Genomic DNA, 19,362 nt, shown 5'->3' on the forward strand with positions numbered 1-19,362 from the left:
TCCAGTTTCTGTAGATTCTGAGAGTTTCATTCAAAATAATAATAACAACAACAACTTTTCCAAGTTCTGTTATGCACACATTTGTTTTCATTCATTCATTCATTCATTCATTCATTCATTCATTCATTCACTCATTCATTCATTCATTCATTCATTCATTGGATTTCTATCCCGCCCATCTAGACCAAAGGTCTACTTTGGGCGGTTACTTTCACTGAGAGGCCATTTGTTCAGCAGAAAATTGTCCCAAATCCTGTACCATCTTGATGTTTGAGCCAGCTAGCATGTTTTGCCCTTGATGGAACCAGCGAAGAATATATGTCGTGCATGCGTACATTTTCAGACCACTAATGACACATCCAATTAAAAAGGCTCTCAGGCAACAAGACAAAGTTCAGCCCAAGGCAAACTTAACCCCTTAAACAGGTTAGACAGCGTTGCGCCAGATGTTTCCAGGGACTGGTGGCATGAGGAACTTCCCTGTGGCTATCCCTTTTGATTTATGAAGCTGAAAGAGGAGGGAGAATGGGATGTGGCAGTTCTGAAACAAAGACCGCGGTCACCACTATGTGTGCATCAGGCATACTGACACTATACTTTGCTGAGAAATAATGTATTTGTTTCTTTGTTTTAAATCATTTTAAATATTTAAATGGATGATTGCTTTCAATGAGATTTTAAAAAAATTAGGGGCAAGTATATAAAGATGGCCAATAATACACGAAGGAAATCAACTCTGAGTGCTCTCTGGAAGGACAGATGCTGAAGCTGAGGCTCCAATACTTTGGCCATCTCATGAGAAGAGAAGACTCCCTGGAAAAGACCCTGATGTTGGGAAAGTGTGAGGGCAAGAGGAGAAGGGGACGACAGAGGACGAGATGGTTGAACAGTGTCATTGAAGTGACCAACATGAATTTGACCCAACTACAGGAGGCCGTGGAAGACAGGAGGGCCTGGCGTGCTCTGGTCCATGGGGTTACAAAGAGTCGGACATGACTTAATGACAAAACAATAACAAAATACATCTGGGAACTGTTAATTAGATACAGGAAAATGCAACTGACTCTTCTTATGCTAACACCAGCCAGACTCATATTTGCAAGGAAATCCAAAAATAATAATCAACTGAGTTTGGAAGAATGGTATAATAAGATGTGGAATCTAATTATGGATGATAAATTAACTTGCAAACTGAAAGTTTGAAAGGGATTATTGAAAGAAAACTGTTTTAATGGGATCTGGAATGCTTTTTGAGAACATGTAATTACGAAACATAACGGTTATACCCCAACACAAAATTCATAATATTTTTGAAAAGAAATGGGGCATATGATATAAATGAAGACAAAATATATTGATGAAGATGTACATAAATATATATTCCGGAAGAAATGAGGCATATGATAAAAATAAAGACAAAATGCATTGACGAAGATATACAGTATATAAATACAGTGGTGCCTCGCTTAGCGATTGCTTCGTTTAACGATGCATTCGCTTTGCGATGGGTTTCTTTGAGGAAATTTCCCCATCGTTTAACGATGTTCTCTATGGGGGAATTTCCTTTAACGATGTCTGTTTTCGCTCATTTAAAAGTGTCTTAAAATGTTTGAAACCTGTTTTAAATGCTTGGATTCAGTAGTGCACCTTCTGAAACATGTGCAAACTTAATTTGGTTTCGTTCTGAGTCTTCGTTAATTTTTGGTGATTTTTTGTTTTCCCCATTTAAATCCATTGAACGAACTGTCAGTTTAATGGATTTAAATGGGGAAAACAAAAAATCACCAAAAATTAATGAAGACTCGGAACAAAACCAAACTAAGTGTGCATAGGTTTCACAAGGTGCACTACCGAATCCAAGCATTTAAAACAGGTTTCAAATATGTTAAGACACTTAAAAATGAGCGAAAACAGACATCGGAAAGCCATTCAAAAGCACTGAATGGCTTTCCCTTGGGGAAAACACTGTTTCACTTAGCGATGTTTCCTATGGGAATTTTCGCTTAAGGACGGCAATCCGTTCCCATTGGAACGGATTAACCGGTTTTCAATGCATTCCTATAGGAAATGGTGTTTCGCTTAACGATGTTTTCCCATAGCGATGTTTTTTTTGGAACCAATTAACATCGTTAAGCGAGGCACCACTATTCCGGAAGATGATGAGTTCCACTATATATTTGAGTTATGGCTGTATTTGTCATTTGTTTTTGTTACCAAGTACTGTTTGATGTCTAGTTGTGTATGTCTATGGATCGTTCTAATCAAAAGCGAATCTGCTGATGAAAATCCACAAGACTTGGATTTCCTTTTATCCATTTTGCATCTAGTTTACCAGGTAACTCTGAAGTCCTGTATTAGGAGAAATGATTCCATAAACCGTAATTATTCCGCCCTTGGCCCATGACAGCCTTCCTTCCAAAAGAGGGGGTGGCTACAACAGTCAAAACTCAGGATGCTTTTAGCCCAAGTGTGTGCGGAACCCTGTTTTCACCAGAAGTCCTGCTGCTTAAAGATGCAGATCATCCTACCATTAAATCTACAAACTCTCACTCCTTCCTTGATCATTATGCCTGCAACAGTCCAATGGGCAATTGATTCTGGAGCTTTATCAATTACATGCTATTATAGTTGCGCCTGAGGGACTCTCTGTGATTTAAGCACTTCTAACAAATGCAGTCAGCTATGGCAGTGCTTTCAAAGACAGTGCAGCTTCCTCCTAAGCATCAAGATCAAGAACCCAAGATAATTTGCCCTTACAAGACCTAGCTGAAAAAGGAAAGGGGGCAGGGGAGAGAGGCGTGCATCTGAAACTTCAAATGCTTGAAATGTTTTAATGCCACTTACATTTCATGCTTGCAGCTGATGTGGTGTGATGCTCCGTAACCCCGGTCCAAGATGAAAATAATCTGCCAAATACTAATGTGATGCTTACTCACAGGTAGTTTGTGTGGGGCAGCCCCTCCACTAGAATGTTAGGTTGAGATGTTTATCTCCTGCCCTGGTTCATGAACCACTATAAATTATGTAAGTTATGCCTGTCCAACATACCAAACGAAGAAGCATCAGATTCTTGTTCTGTAGTCACAAACTGAAATGGCTAGAAATACAAAGGAAGGGGTTTGGATTATGAATGCTGGTTGGGTTGGGTTGGGTTGGGTTGGTTGGTTAGCTGGCCGGCTGATTCATATTTTTATCCCACCCATCTAGTGGTATGACAATACCCTTTAAAATACTTTACAAAGATAAAAAGATTAACATCGTCAACCTCCAACTTGACAACTATCATTAAAAGGAATAATTCCAGAATACCCCTCCAGCAGCAACACCAAACAAAACCAAATTTAAAAATAGACAACATAATAAGCAATCATGCAGGGAAAGTATTCGGAAAAGCTTCTCCAAAAAATGTTTTTTGTCGTCTTTATTTCAAAAATATTGATGTGTATTCAATTGTGCTTTTAATGGAAATAAGTTTTAATACATGGGCCTTTTCTGTGCTTTTAACAGTATCTACAGTCAATCTTGGGGACGACAGAGGATGAGATGGTTGGACAGTGTCATCGAAGCAACCAACATGACTTTGACCCAACTCCGGGAGGCAGTGGAAGACAGGAGGGCCTGGCGTGCTCTGGTCCATAGGGGTCACGAAAAGTCGGGCACGACTTAACGACTAAACAACAACAATCAATCTTACCGTAAGCAGCTGCCTTGAGTCCCATTTAGAAGAGAAAGGTGGGAGCTGTTCTCAATCTCTATATATTAACAAACCCTAGAGTCAGGTCAACACACTGACACACAAAGACTCCAGATTTGAGAGTCTTCAATGGGAAGTAGACAGATGCAGGTGAGTGATCATCTTGGCCTCTCGGCAGTGTACACCTGTATCTACTCCTACAGTCTGTGCTCAGGGTTGCTGGGGTAAGTACAATCATAAAATTGTAGGATCATGGAGCTGGAAGGGGCCTCTAAGGTCATCTGGTACAACCCCTGCTCAAGGCAGGAATCCAGATCAAAGCATATCTGACAGGTGGTTGCCCGATTTTCTCTTGATTGCCTCCAATGTTGAAGCACTCACCACCTCCGGAGGGAATTGGTTCCATTGTCATACTGCTCTTTGTCACACAGGTAGGACGTTTTTCCTGATATTCAGCCAAAATCTGGCTTCCTGTAGCTTGAGCCCATTGTTGTGCCTCCTGCACTCTGGGATGATCGAGAACAGAGCTTGCCCCTCCTCTGTGGCACAGTCTTTCAAATATTGGAAAAGTGCTATCCTATCACCCTTCCGTCTTCTTTTCTCAAGGCTAAACAGGCCCAATTCTTTCAGCCTTTCCTCAAAAGGATTGGTTCCCAGCTCCCTGATCCTCCTTGTTGCTCTCCTCTGAACTTGTTCCAGTTACTATCCATACTGCACCAGAGCATAGACAGAGTTCCTACTCCTGTCCTCTGAAGATGTTGGCCACAGAGACTGGCGAAACGTTAGGAAGAACAACCTTAAGAACACGGCCAAAGAGCCCGAAAAACCCACAACAACCATTGTTCCAGTTTGTTGGCATCCTCCTTAAAGTGTGGTATCCATAACTAGACACAGTACTCTAGGCAGTATGGTGCTCAGTTTTAATACACAGCTGTTACATTACTGAAACAGTGACGTCTACGTTGGCTTGGGCATGTCGTGAGAATGGCTGATGGTCGGATTCCAAAAGATCTCCTGGATGGAGAATTAGTGCAGGGAAATCGCCCTAGAGGGAGACCACAGCTGCGATACAAGGAGATCTGCAAGCGGGATCTGAAGGCCTTAGGAATGGACCTCAACAGATGGGAAACCTTGACCTCTGAGCGTTCAGCCTGGAGGTAGGTGGTGCATCATGGCCTCTCCCAATTTGAAGAGACCCTTGTCCAGCAGGCCAAGGCCAAGAGGCAGTCAAGAAAGCAGCAAAACCAGGGAGCTGGACAGGGGACAGATTGTATTTGTCTTCAGTGTGGAAGGGATTGTCACTCTCGAATTGGCCTTCTCAGCCACACTAGACGCTGTTCCGAGTCCTCTATTCAGAGCACGATACCACAGTATCTCGAGACTGAAGGATGCCTAAACTAAACTGTCTTTCCTCCTCTGTGAACACACCATTGATGCTACACCTTCCACATTCTTCTGCATTACAACAACCCAACGCAAGAACACTTTGCACCTGATCCTACCAGCTTCCTGCCTTGTGCACAGGCGGTAGCATTTTTCCCCTGCTGCCTAGATGCTTCCACATGTCTTCCTTTGTAATGTGCACATGTTACTGGAAAACTCCCAAGGAAATGCAGAAGATCTTTCAACACATGCTGCCAACATGTGTTACTTCCCATGTAATCCATGAAAACAGCCTCATCCTCTTCTCTGGGAAGCGGTAAGCACAGATGCTACATTTGATGCTTCCCAGAATGGGGAAACTAGACAACGGAACAGGAGTGGTTAAAATACTGTACTGGGTTTTTTAAAGCTTGACTTAGCCACCGTACAGGATTTCCTGAAATCTGTAAAGAGAGAAATGTGCAACCCAGAACCTTCTAGCCACTCCGATCAGTCTTGTTAATATTCTAGTAGCAATCTGAACCTGGAAGACTATATTGTTAGTAACAAAATCAACACTTTACTTGGGGTGGGCTAACAAAAGGCATTAACAATATTAGCTATATGGGGTGGTAGAAAATTTCCAACATCTCTATTCAAATAAGGAGCCAAACGGCAGATCGATCGTGACACACATGAGTTAAGAAATTACATCTTGGGAAAATAACATTCCCGGCTCTCCAGCAGTGTGAGCCAAAGGGGTTGGACTCTACTGCAAGAACAATATTGTCCCCTGTGGTTTTTCAGATCCATGACGGAGTTTTCAGCCTATTTACTTTGAAAATGGGATGGGTTCCAATATTTTAAGCACAAAACTTACCTTGTGATCTTGATAGGGCTTGTTTGAACTTTGCCCGGCGCTTGAGCAGTTTGACTGAAGTTCGCAGAAGTGAAAGTTCTCGCGCAAACCTTAGCCTGGCTCAACGGGACACCCACCCACCACAAGCCACGAGTTCTAATTATACGTTCCATTACAACTCCTGCCCCATTATTCTCATGACAGTAGTCCTGTTTGGACAGCTACAGAAGTGGTCATTTTTTTGACCTTATGGTTTTTATAGCAATTGCTCTGAAGTGAAATAATGTTTAGTCTGCCAGAGCCTTCCCTTGTCTTACTTCCAAGGAAAGCTGCGAAGAGAGATGAGTCAAGAACTTCCCAGCAATTTTGGGAATCTCCAACCCAAAAGATAGGAAAAAGGCTTCTGTGAAATGAAATCAGCGCGAGATAACAAAGATCAAACCATACGAGGACGTTTCTGCTTCTGAGCCTCTCTCCAAATGGCTTCTAGTGTTTCAGTGGTTTTGTGGCAATTGCCCACTCACCCAGAAGCGCTCCGTCTCCTTCTCCATTCTTGAAGACAGAGAAAGCATTTGCTAGTGAGTCGTAAGAAGAAAGCAAGAGGGGAATTTATTTATGTAAACTATTTATTACCCCATCTTTCGCCTTACGAAGGACTCGAGGCAGCTTACATCATTAAGAGACAACATTTAAAGCTAAAAACAGTTGAGTATACGAATACTGTACTATGGAAGTGAGAGCTGGACCATAAAGAAGGCTGACTGCTGAAGACTTGATGCTTCTGAACTGTGGTCCTGGAGGAGACTCTTGAGAGTCCCCTGGACTGCAAAGAGAACACACCTATCCATTTTGAAAGGAATCAACCCTGAGTGTTCACTGGAAGGGCAGATCCTGAAGCTGAGGCTCCAATACTTGGGCCATCTCATGAGAAGACTCCTTGGAAAAGACCCTGATGTTGGGAAAATATGAAGGCAAGAGGAGAAGGGGACGACAGAGGATGAGATGGTTGGACAGGGCCATCGAAGCGACCAACATGAATTTGACCCAACTCCGGGAGGCAGTGGAAGACAGGAGGGCCCAGCGTGCTCTGGTCCATGGGGTTGCGAAGAGTCGGACATGACTTAATGACTAAACAAAAATACAAATACTAAAAAGGGTCAAACAAATGCCACAGTGAAATGCAGCAAACACATACAAAGTTGTAAGACACAACCATTCATTTAAAAAACCCACTCAGGCAACCAGTCACTCAGAGAAAGCTTGGCTGGAGAGAAAGCTTTTTGCTGTTTGCAGAAAGACAGCAAAGATGGGACCAGCATGGCCTTCAGTGAGAGGGAGTTACAACTGACAGCATCAGCATATTATTCATCATGGCACAAACCTCCCCAGATATAATTCTCATAAAAGCTCAAACGTTACTTCTTGATTCTTGTACCATCTATTTTCTGTATATTACTTATTAGCTAGGTGGTATTTTTTTTCCTTCAAAAGAAGCACTAAACATTTTCCTAGCTAATGCTCATACTTTATTCAAAACCATTTTTATTAGAAATATAAATTAACCAGCAAAATTAAATTACCCGGTGAATTGAGTTATCAGTTTTAGTTTACCTCTTGCTTTCTCCAAGGTTAAATTTTAAACAAATCCCTTAAAAAAACAACCCTCAGTTGGAAAAGAGACAGACAGAAGAAGAATCAGAATGAGAACAAATAGATATTCAGAGGCTACACTTGCTTTTTTATTTGTCAACCTGTTCTCTATTTGATAATATCATGACAATTTCATTCTCTGAAATGGCGCTTGATCTCAATCAGCATCACAAAAATCAAATAAACACCAATATGGAAGTGCTCCTAGCCATGTGAGCCCGGGATGGTCTGTGGCCCTCAAAATGATCTATCATATTTATTTTCATCTTCAAACTGAGGAGCTGGAAGGGACCCTAAGGGATCATCAAGTCCATCCCTTGTCAAGGAGGGACAGTGAGGAATCAAACTCCCAGACTCTGGCTCCACAGCCAGATGCTTTAAGCCACTGAGCTATCCACATTTCCAAAGTTCTAGCACTTGACCTACAGTATAAGAATAAACAAGAGTGTACCCCATCCACCTAATTAAACAATTGTCAAAGTAAATCAAAGCCTGCAGGCTGTTAAGCCAACATGTTGACCTCATATTTTGCACTGTTTATGGTAATCATAAGGAAAGGTATTTTACCCCGGCTTCATGCTCTGGAGAGGACACTCCAGCTTCACATACAGCACTGAAATAACAGGGAAGCAGCCGTTACTGGTTATAAATCTTTGCTCGATTGGCACAGAGCATGACGCTGGGGTACTTCCAATGGTGGGAGAGGTCATTGTACTTCACTAGGTAGCTACCGCCTGCCTTAAGCTAGGCAGTCCCCAGCCAATAAGGTGCCGCATTGCCACGGTCTGTTAACCTCACGGGGTGCGTGGGGTTTAGGGTGAAATCCGGACAGACTCTTGTCCAGCAGGCTGAGACAAAGAGGCAGTCCCAAAACCAGCAAAACCAGGGAGCTGGACAGGGGACAGATTTGTCTTCGTTGTGGAAGGGATAGTCACTCACAAATTGGCCTTCTCAGCACACTAGACGCTGTTCCAAGACCTCCATTCAGAGCATGTTACCATCGTCTCTCAAGACTGAAGGATGCCTGGTCTAATCTAAAGGAAAGGTAAGGAGCTATGTGCTGACATCCCTTTCCAAGAACAACTTATCGGCATTTTCTTTAGGCTTCTAAAACATCCCCAGTCCTTTATGATCATAAAGCCTAGAAATTTAAAAACAACAAAAAAATTAATTCCAAGGTTCTCCATCAATTGACTTCTTCAGCCTTCATGCTTGTTCCGAGAGAGAGATTCATAGCTACGCGGGGTTCATTTGTCTCCCTCTGTAGCACCAGAGCTGTGCATCACGCATGCCTCCAGCCAACGAAACAACCACTTATGAAGCAGCTGAAGCAGCATTAGCACATAGTCTCAGTCACACACCACAGCAAAATCCGAGAGATCTTCTTTTGCAAGGAACCTATTATCCAAATGAAGCAACTGCTCAGCAAAACATGTTTTTTTTTCCTTCTTACAGCTTTGGTGAGGAGGAAGCCATGCGGAATTCAAAACTACTGGACGTTAAATTCAGACTCAGTGATTGACGAAATCAAGAAAGCCTATGGCTGCCTTTCGCAAGAACTGTGCTGATGTATGTACAACAGACTGGCTATTAGTATCCTATTGTGGATTTATGCCAGCTAATTCATGAATTCTTGTTCTCATTCCTACTGGCACACCAAGTCATGCAGCTGGCATGCAGCAACTCCCTAATTAGAGGCAATGTAAGCAGCAACTCCCTAATCAGCGGCAATGTAAGCAGCGACTCCCTAATCAGTGCCAATTTGCTGCCACCATTATGCTTATGCATGAATATGCAGTAGGATTCTCTCCACCCATTTCTCCCAAGTGTAAGGGACACTGATGTGTGTCAACAATCATTCAATACAAGGTCCAAGAGTAAGGCAAGCTGATGCAAATTCTACTGAGCCTTTTATAAGACATTCACTGAATAGAGAGGCCTTGACGAGGCATTGCACATACGATGTATAATTGGACCCAGAGCTTTAAATTCTGTGGATTGCAACCTCCCGAAAAGGTCAACCCACCAACTCCAACAACATGGCAAGGATTCTGGGAACTGCCAGAAACAAAACCAAACAAAATAAAACTTGAAGATGGCTTTTTAGACTTAAGAAGAAAAAAGCAAAGCATGCAGCTTATATGCTACCACATAGCATTTAAAGCAATCTCCAGGCAGTTCACAATTTAATTATGCAGGCTACACACTGTTCCCCCCCCCCACGCAAAAAATTGAGTACTCAATTCACCAACCTCAGAAGGATGCAAGGCTGAATGAACCTTAAACTGGCTACCTGGGATTGAATCCGAGTCATGGACAGAATTTGGACCGCAGTACTGCAGTTTAACCACTGCGCCACGAGGTTCCTGCATCACACCATCTTTACAACTCTTTAGTAACCAAATAATGTCTGTCCCATTTATTCGATTGTGGGTTGTTGTTTTTTGATGGGTGAAGTCCCACTGGTTATCCGAGGGCTGTTTCCGCAGTATTATATCGTTCCTAATGTCATCATTTATGCTTTTTATTACACCGAGATTTTGAAGCTCTGCTAAAGCCCCTTAAAAATGATGAATGGGGGGGGGGGCAAACAGAGGCAATAAAGGTATTTTAAATATACAGTGGCCAAAATTCTAGTGGGATTTTACAGACCCACAAGAGAAATCCCATCAGCTGCCATGGCTCTCTGAAGATCATGCTGAGTACATGTTGGCCATGCACCCAGTCCTGCTTTGGATTGCATAGCAGGGACTTCATTAATTCGCTCCAGTTAGCCGTGGGAACTTCCATAATTCCTCTTCCACTTGTGTAACATCCCAACAACTAAAAAAAAAAAAAAACAGACCCTGCTCACCCTTTCTCTTTCTCCCTTCCTTATCCAGTTGGGATCCACCTTTTACACGGCATCATCTTCACGAGTCTCGATCCACTGCTTCTTCCCTTACCCTTGACTCTCTCCTCCCTTGCTTTCAACCCTGTGCATTCTCTATTCTGTGGGTCTCCCGAGAGCAGGTAAGGAAAGTCTATCACCCACCGAGCCTGGAATGGCTGAACAACCGCGACAGCCTAGGAGGAATTCAACAGACCCCCTGCTGTCTAGGGTTGCATCCGTTAATTAAAGAATGAATTAATTAATAGGGACAGAGTGACAAGCGCCTGGAGGCCATGACATAGAGCGAGAAAGGGGCTGCTATTCAATCTGATGACTTGTGTCTCACTCACGTTTGCAACTATGAACTTCGGGGGCTGCTTCCTACGGAGCCCGACCCTCAGTCCATCTAGCCCAGAATGGTCCATTCAGACTAACAGCAATGGCTGCCCACCCAGGGTTCTAGGCAGGATTGTTTCCTAACCCAACCTGGAGAGCCTTTCTTTGTTTTAATTAATAAAAGGAAAATTACAAATAACAAAATGAAAACTAAAATACAAACTCAACAGTGACTACACACAATACACATTGAACTTTCCCCACCCGTACCAGCTTCACCCTTGGGACCAGGTGACCGATAACGTCCGTTTGTACCCCTTGTCACCCCGTTCCTCTCCAAAAATCCATTGATTCTTCTGCTGGCCTATAGCCTTTGCCCTTCGAAAAGCCATACTCCCAAGTATAAATTCCATAAATTTTTGGAATCATTAAGACTCTCTTCTTATTTTCATTTCACCTGTTAACATTAATCGCTAAGCTCCACATTTCTTCATGCCAGTCTTCAAGATTAATTTGTGTGTCGCTTTTCCAACGCTTTGCAAATATTCATCTTGCTACCGGAACCGTTCTAACAAAGCAAAGTGTGCTGCTTACAACAAACTCTTTCTAAACTTTTTTTCAAATGGCTGTTCTTAATTACGTTCAGAAGGGCAATCGTGGGCGACATCTGAATATCGCATACAATTAATTTTTCTAATTTCCTTAAAAACCAATGCCCTTTTATTTCACATGTCCACCACATATGCATATAGGTCCCTTTTTCGTTTTTGCATCCCCAGCATTGAGATGGACTATTTGAGTCAATGGACTTGCTGTCAAGTCGGACTTACTGTATTTTTCCATTTATAAGACGCAACCCACTTTTGTAACCCCAAAATTAAGAAAACAGCTTTGAGTGTTCAGCCTCTGGGTTCAGAATGCTTGGACATTACAAGCCCCTGTTGCATCTGAGCCTACAAGCTCCACCTCCAATGAGGTGTGTTCCAGTTGGTTTGTTCAGCATCAGCTGACGTCAGTTATATAAGGCTCCTGATTGGAGGAAGCAAAGCCTCGGGACTGAAGGAAGCCCGTTTGCAGAGGCAAGGTCTAGGCTGTTTTGTTCTCTCCTCAGCTTACTTCCATGTATAAGACACTCCTCAATTTTTAGTGTAATGATTTTAGGAAAAAGTAGTGTCTTATCTACGGAAAAATACGGTAAGTCACACCGAGAACTCGATTTGAACTCAACTCGTTGGGTTTTTTTTACTGACTCAGAATTTGAATCGCCACTTGGAACCCACCCATCCCTCCCTTTTTTGGGGGGTGGGGAGAGCTTGTTTTTAACAGAAACACAGACTTGGAGTTTGGTACCAAAGACTCAAATTTGAACACGGGACTCAGACCCCAAAGCTTTGCCAGCATTCCTGCTGTTTAGCTTCTTAATTAAAATACTGAGTGTGTGGGCTGGGGGGGGGTGTAAATGTGTTGTGCAGGCTGGTGCTAAACCGGGGATAGGAAATGTGGGGCTGACAAAATGGGGCTTTTCAGATGTGTTTGGAGCACTGCTTACTGTTGCCTTGCAGGGCTAAGTCAGACAAGCTGACGATCAAGACAGACATTATGTGGCTACTCAAAACACAAAGGGCTGCATTCTGTCTACCCCTGCTCTTAAACCACACACGTTTCGCTCGCAGAAAAGCTCCCACAAATCAGCAAGAGTTCCTAGCATCCAGGCCATAGGTTGCAGGCACAGCACCCGTTGCCACCTCGTTGGCGCCTATTCCCCTTCTTGCGCCCACGCTCCCCACCCACCTGCTCACCCGCCAGAAGAGCAAATTTACTTCAAAGTCTGGCTGCATCTCCTTCAAACAAGGTGACATTTGAGTTGGCCCTTAATCCCGGCTGTCACAAGGAACTAAGTCATATTTCGTGCCCTGGGCGGCCGGGGGGGGGGGGGGGAGGAGAGATGGTAGAGCAACCTTTTGCACTGTGGTTGGAAACTTGATTTTGGAAGACAAAGACAGACAGAGAGACACAGAGAGGATGCCTTCTTTGGAAAAAAAAATGCAGCTCAACACGACCGAGCCTCCTTTTAGACTCGTAGCAACCAAGCAAGACAATGAGCACAAAGACGTTTATTCCGAGACACCCCCCCCACCCCCCATTGCCCTCAATGATTACCAGTGAGGAATCCCATTTTCTTTTCCATAGAAGAAAACATACCTGGCATCTCCTTTGGACAGGTTAGTGTTCACAGGATGGAGGATAACTTTGTTTTCATCCACATCCAGCACACATTTTGTATGCAGATCTATTTCTATAAGTGGGGGGGGGGGGGAGAGAAGAGAAGGAAGAAACAGAAGGAAAACGTCAAATGCCGGTCTTTAAAAATCCACTGAATTTTTAGCATTTCAGCCTGAGCTTCCCTTTTCACCCCTCCATTGACCCAGAAGGTTGCGCCCGCATGTCCTGCTCCTTCCTGCTACGTACTTGGCAAAACAGGGCAGGAAGGTAGGACCTGCCACACAGTAGCTTAGGAACAGGATACAACGGCCAGTAACCCCTGCCAGGTGAGCATGCAATGGGGGGTGTTCTTTACTCTCCCCTCCATACACATTCGTACCACTGTGAAACATATTACAGTAATGGCAGTGGTGTCACGATCCTCTCGACTGTCTTTCCTCTTGGAAAGTTAAAAATAAATAAATGCAACTGGATGGATGGGATCATATCAACAAATGGGGAGCAGGTCTTTTGTAAAGGTAATGTCTCTTAATGTTATCAGTTTGAACAGTTTGAAGAGTTTCCCATTGCTAGGAAAGTGTGTGGAAAAATCACCCATTTGACTCTGCAGAAAGTTATTTCCTGGGCTAAGTCCTATGTTGGTTCCAACTACTGTAGAGGAAACAGCTGAAATTATTTCAGAAATAAAGTACTGTACTAACCAAACCCATTCCTTTCAAGGGACTTATTTTATATGGAACACTGAATTTAGCCCCTTATGCTTCATGTTAAACAATCGCCTGAATTGCCACTTTCTCGTGCCTTTCTGCCTTGGCAAAGGTTTTCTCCAACCCACGAACTCTAAAAGGTGACTTTTATTACCAACGGCATCCTCCTCCTCAAAATGTCCCAGATGCCACTTGTCATTCTGGCACGGGCACTCTGAAAACTCTAGTCTAAAACTTTTGACTAAAAAAGCTACCTTAGATCCTTTTACTGGGAGAAAGTATAAATAAAATGAATGAATGAATGAATGAATGAATGAATGAATGAATGAATGAATGAATGAATGAATGAGCAAGCTTTGTGACCCATTGGGTACAGCTGTGTTAGTCTGTCACCGCAAAACCAACAAGGAACCTTAAAGGTATACGAGTTTTGTTTTGCCTACGCTGGCTGGGTACACGAAACCTCATGCCACCATGAAATCACTTGACAAAACGATGACTTAAATGGGAAAAATCCGCTTGACGATGATCGGTTCCCTGCCTCGGGAACCGATTTTCGCATTACAACGATCTAAAAACAGCTGATCGTTGGGTTTCAAAATGGCCACCGGGTGTACAAAATGGCCCCCCGCTGTTTTCTAGGACGGATTCCTCGCTTTACAGGCACCGAAAATGGCCACCCCTATGGAGGATCTTTGCTGGATGGTGAGTTTTCAGCCCATTGGAACATCGATATTAACATCGTCAAGCGAGACACCACTGTATATATATTTTAAGCACTGCTGCCCCCAGTCTTTGTCCACTGTGTCCTAATTCTCCACACACACCCTGGAGCAATCTTCTACTTTCGAGCCAAGCCATGCTTTTTCCACATTTCCTTATGCTGCATAATTCACATCAATTGGCAGCAAGAAGGCCCTGGGGTCACAGACAAGCCAGCGAGACGTCTCTCCACCACAGTCACCTGGGTACGGATTCAGAAAACAGGGCACCTGGCCATTCTGGTGAACCTAGCCACCCCCTTCCCTCCCACCTCCAATCTGTCCCTAATTAGGATTTGAAGCCACTCTAGTTATAAGCTTACAAAGGCAACAGGGGCACTAAATTCCCATAGAACGCTTTTCAGCAAAAGGCTGGAAAAATCCCAGGGGTGTGAAAGACCAAATGCTTCAAAGACCGCTAGATCCCCTGCAATCCAGACCTTTCTCGATGTAATAGAGCAAAACCTCTCAAAAAGCAGACTGCGGCATTAACCTCACCCCCAACCTGCTCCACGTTTGAGAGACCCAGCACCGCTGCTCAAATCACAAACGTTGCACACCCCAAAACACAATAGGAAGCTTCTTTTTTTTTTCAAAAGAAAGGCATTTGGCTTGTTCAAAAGGTAACCTAATAATAATAATGAAGCACGCTGCTTATATACCACCCAGTAGCACTTAGAAGCACTCTCTGGGTGGTTTGCCCTTTTTAATTACACAGGCTACATATTGCCCTCGCCTCAATTTACCGAGACTCAAGACAGGATGAAAGGCTGAGTGAACCCTGAGCCGGCCACCTGGGATTGAACCCGGGTTGTAAACAGAGTTTTCGCTGCAGCGCTGCAGTTTAACCACCGCACCGCAACTTATGTCAACCCTTATCAAGGTTTTCCTGTCTAAACTGGATAAAGCTGCCTTGGGTCCTTTTAAGGAGAAAGACGGGATAAAAATATTGTAAATAAAACAAAACAAATAAAGCGGCCTTTTCCCATCTACAGTATATACCATTTCTATATGTTAAATTACAACTCCCATTATGTTTTTTCTTCCATCCAACTAACCCGAATTATTCTGCATGCGCAGATCTCAGGGTTCCCAGGGACAGACAGAAAAAAGATAGTTTTTTGGGGGGGACCGCAACACTCAGAGAATTAGTCCTAAAATGTAACTTTTGCCATTTCCGAAGATTCCTCTTAACAGGATGAGGCAGATCCAATCCTGACCACCATCAGAAACACTGAGCTCTGAAGAGTCATGATTTCGCTTTTAAGCAAAATGCTGAAGTTAGTTATCAAAACTTACAATTTTTGAAAACTGCAGAGTGGGAGACAGTTCCCCCCCCCCCGGTGGGCTCCTCTTAAGAGACCAGCTGCCTATGATTCTCTCTCTCCCCTTGAATTGCTTTCACTCTAATTGGCCATGATCAGCAAATTAGTTTATTTTAAGTCTCTAACTTTAAGAGGTTTGGGATCTCTGTTCCACCCCTTGTCCCTCCCGACTCAAAAGGAAGAAATTCAGGAGTGTCTTGTATAGCCGCTTTTAGCAAACCAACGGACACACTTGATTAGGCATCGGGAGCAAGAAATTTAGGGGAACCGAGAGGCCGGATTCAGCTTACGGCTTGCCAGCTAGCCACCGCCACCTTTCTTCTGTTCCCATAGCGGATATGTGAGGGCCTATAACATAGTACAGTGGTGCCTCGCTTGACGACGTTAATTCGTTCCAGTGAAATCACTGTAGAGTGAAAACGTTGTCAAACGAAATTTTTAAAAAGCCATTGAAACACATTGAAAACCGTTCAATGCGTTCCAATGGGCTGAATACCTGCTCGTCCAGCAAAGATCCTTCATACGGCAGCCATTTTCGGTGCCTGTAAAGCGAGGAATCCGTCCTAGAAAACAGTGGGGGGCCGTTTTCTTCAGCCAGTGGCCATTTTGAAACCAGCTGTTTGCTGATCGTCGTAAAGCAAAAATCGGTTCCCGAAGCAGGGAACCGATCATTGCCAGCAAAAAAAAACACATTTAAAACATTGTTTTGCGATCGCAAAAACATCGTCGTGAAGCGGATTCATCGTTATACGGGGTAATCATCCAGCAGGGTGCGAATGTATTATGTTTCTGCTATGTAATATCCATGCACGTAATCATTCATGTGATGTTTTAGCTCAGTCCTGAAAGACATATCAGGATAAATTGCTAATAAATAGGAAATGTATCTGGATAAATGGTTAATAAACAGCAAAATGTACCCAAACACAACACCTGCAGCCCATCTCATGCGGTATCTAGAGAGCATGACAGCGGGATTGTAAAGGAGGACCAACCCACAAGACAAAGGTTATTGCAAAGGGGTGGCAGCCCTTTTAACCGGAGAACGGCTAATAGCCCAGGGCTGGAGCAGCTGCTTTGCACACAGAAGGTTCCAAGTTCAATCCCAGGCACCTTCAATTAAAGGATCACGTCACTGGCAGGTGATCTGAGAGAATTCTGCTCAGCTCACGCTGGAGAGCAGCTGCCAGTGAAAGCAGATAGCGCGGCACTAGACAGATCAATAGGCTCACTCAGTCCTTGGAAATGCTCCTTGCAGGGAGGAGAGCATCCAGAAGTCTCCGGCCAAATAATAATAATAATAATAAAAGAACCTCTCTCAGATTTTCTCCCTGCACAGCAGCTTCATCGGGTGAGAAAGAGCCTCTGCTGAGGTCACGTTGATGACAGCCACCTTTACTCCGACAGTGGCTTCATCAGCCCTGCCAGTATTACTTTGAATTGAGTTCTAAAATTTGCAAATTGCATGCATTTAAGGAAACTGCAAATGGTATGCATGAAGAGACACCAGGAAGAGGTGTCAACCACAGAGAATTTAAGTCAACAGTAGCTTTCCTCTCAGGATCACAAAACCAGCTAAGTACTTTCTAAGGGGAATCCACCTTTCTCTCTCTCTCTCTCTCTCTCTCTCTCTCTCTCTCTCTCTCTGTTCACTTCCTCCTCCTCTGCTTTTACTGAGCAGAAGGCTGAGGGAACGGCTGCTTTTTCATATGACTTAAACACGTAACTTGGTTTCTAGACATTTCGAGAAGATACTAAATGTGGGAAGGATGAACTCCGCATCAGTAACACAAAAAGAGATTTAAACATTATAAATCAAATAAGCAAGAGGCCTTTCCTTATTTGCACCCGTGCGCTGCACCATTTAAAATTATGGCTGTATATGAAATATAGGTGGAATCAAAAACAAATTAAAATGTGAAGAGCGTTAGAAATGATCTCCGCACGCTAGTTATACCCTAACCCCCCAATTCATGTGTTTGCAGTAGAGGATTTCACTAATCATTTCAGAATGTCATATTCACCTTCATAATTCCAAACATCTTTTGTGAACAGAGTTCTGTTCCTAATTCAAGGAAAATATATTTTAGCACGAGAGGCAGAACCTGTATTTGTGGTAGAAAACGCTCCAGCATGCCACCACAGTAGCAGACCAAAGCAGCCGTTTTTCATTCCAACAAGTCTAAATTTGGTTACGGTGATTCCCTAAATCCAAAAGCTATCCTGAGCCGCTTCCTTAATTAAGCCAACCAAAAAGGACCAAAGAAATCTGCAAAAGCTAAAAAAAAACACACGACACCCCCCCCACACGCAAAAAACAAAACAAAAACGTGTTAAGAACCAAAGCTCTTAATCCGGCAGGATGTAAAAAGCAGGGACTCAACAACAACAAAAACGCACTGATCACCATAATCACCTATCTCCTGAAAAGGACAAAAGCTGATCCCACAGCTATAAATACTCAACTATCCCACAAAACTGCACCAGAGCACAGACAGAGTTCTGACTCCTGTCCTCTGAAGATGCCGGCCACAGAGATTGGCAAAACATTAGGAAGAACAACCTTAAGAACATGGCCAAAGAGCCCGAAAAACCCACAACAACCATCAAGTGTAGGACTTGGTGTCAAGTCAGACTTAAGTCACATGGATGACTTGACTCATGATTTAGTTTCAATTACTCAGCACTGACTCACGGCTTGGAACACATCCAACCTCCCTTCCCGCCCCCCACCAAGGGAAAAAGACTTGTTTTTAATAGGGACTTGGGACCAAAGACTCGAACTTGGGGGGACTCAGACCGAAAGACTTGTCAACATCCGTGGTAAAAAGGGAAGTGGGAGACGGAGAAGGGAGGGCCAAAAATGATGGACCACTCAGCTCTGTGCCAGTCTGTCGGTTTGCCCAGACATGGTCTAGAGGGGCGGGGTAAAAATCAAATAAATAAATAAATAAATAAATAAATAAATAAATAAATCCCGACAATTCTGCACGAGCTGAGGAGACCCATCTTTTTCACTGCAGCATCCCTCTTTTTTGGAAAGCATCATGTCGTCAAGCATCTCGTCCTCTGTCGTCCTCTTCTCCTCTCGCCTTCACCCTTTCCCAACATCAGGGTCTTTTCTAGGGAGTCTTCTCTTCTCATGGGATGACCAAAGTATTGGAGCCTCAGCTGCAGGATCTGTCCTTCCAGTGAGCACTCAGGGTTGATTTCCTTCAAAATGGATAGGTTTGATCTCCTTGCAGTCCAGGGGACTCTCAAGAGTCTCCTCCAGCACCACAATTCAAAAGCATCCATTCTTCAGCGGTCAGCCTTCTTTATGGTCCAGCTCTCACTTCCATACGTCACTACTGGAAAAACCATAGCTTTGACAATAAACCTCAGTACAGCCGGGTATTTTGGCAAACCAGATATCCCTCATTTTTACGTGCTCTCCGAACACAAGGTAAAATAGATACTGGGATAGAGCGAAAGGGCTAAATTGGCCAGGATGAATTAACTAACATTCTCCATGTGCACAAACACAGTGTATGTGTGTCTACGTGTCTTTGTGCAGAAGTTTGCCAGGATGAG

General features: G+C 43.6%; 1 protein-coding gene across 6 annotated transcripts in view; it reads right to left on the reverse strand.

Moving 5' to 3' along the window:
- KIF13B (kinesin family member 13B) overlaps positions 1-19,362 on the reverse strand; it is a 205,950-nt gene that overhangs the window by 168,049 nt on the left and 18,539 nt on the right. For all 6 annotated transcript variants that reach the window (XM_078381692.1, XM_072986485.2, XM_072986508.2 and 3 more), the window contains exon 2: positions 12,976-13,069. In XM_078381692.1, the coding sequence (XP_078237818.1) occupies positions 12,976-13,069 (94 nt within the window). The remainder of the gene's footprint in view (positions 1-12,975; positions 13,070-19,362) is intronic.

Source organism: Pogona vitticeps, chromosome 1 (genome assembly GCF_051106095.1).
Source record: "Pogona vitticeps strain Pit_001003342236 chromosome 1, PviZW2.1, whole genome shotgun sequence".
NCBI lineage: Eukaryota > Metazoa > Chordata > Lepidosauria > Squamata > Agamidae > Pogona > Pogona vitticeps.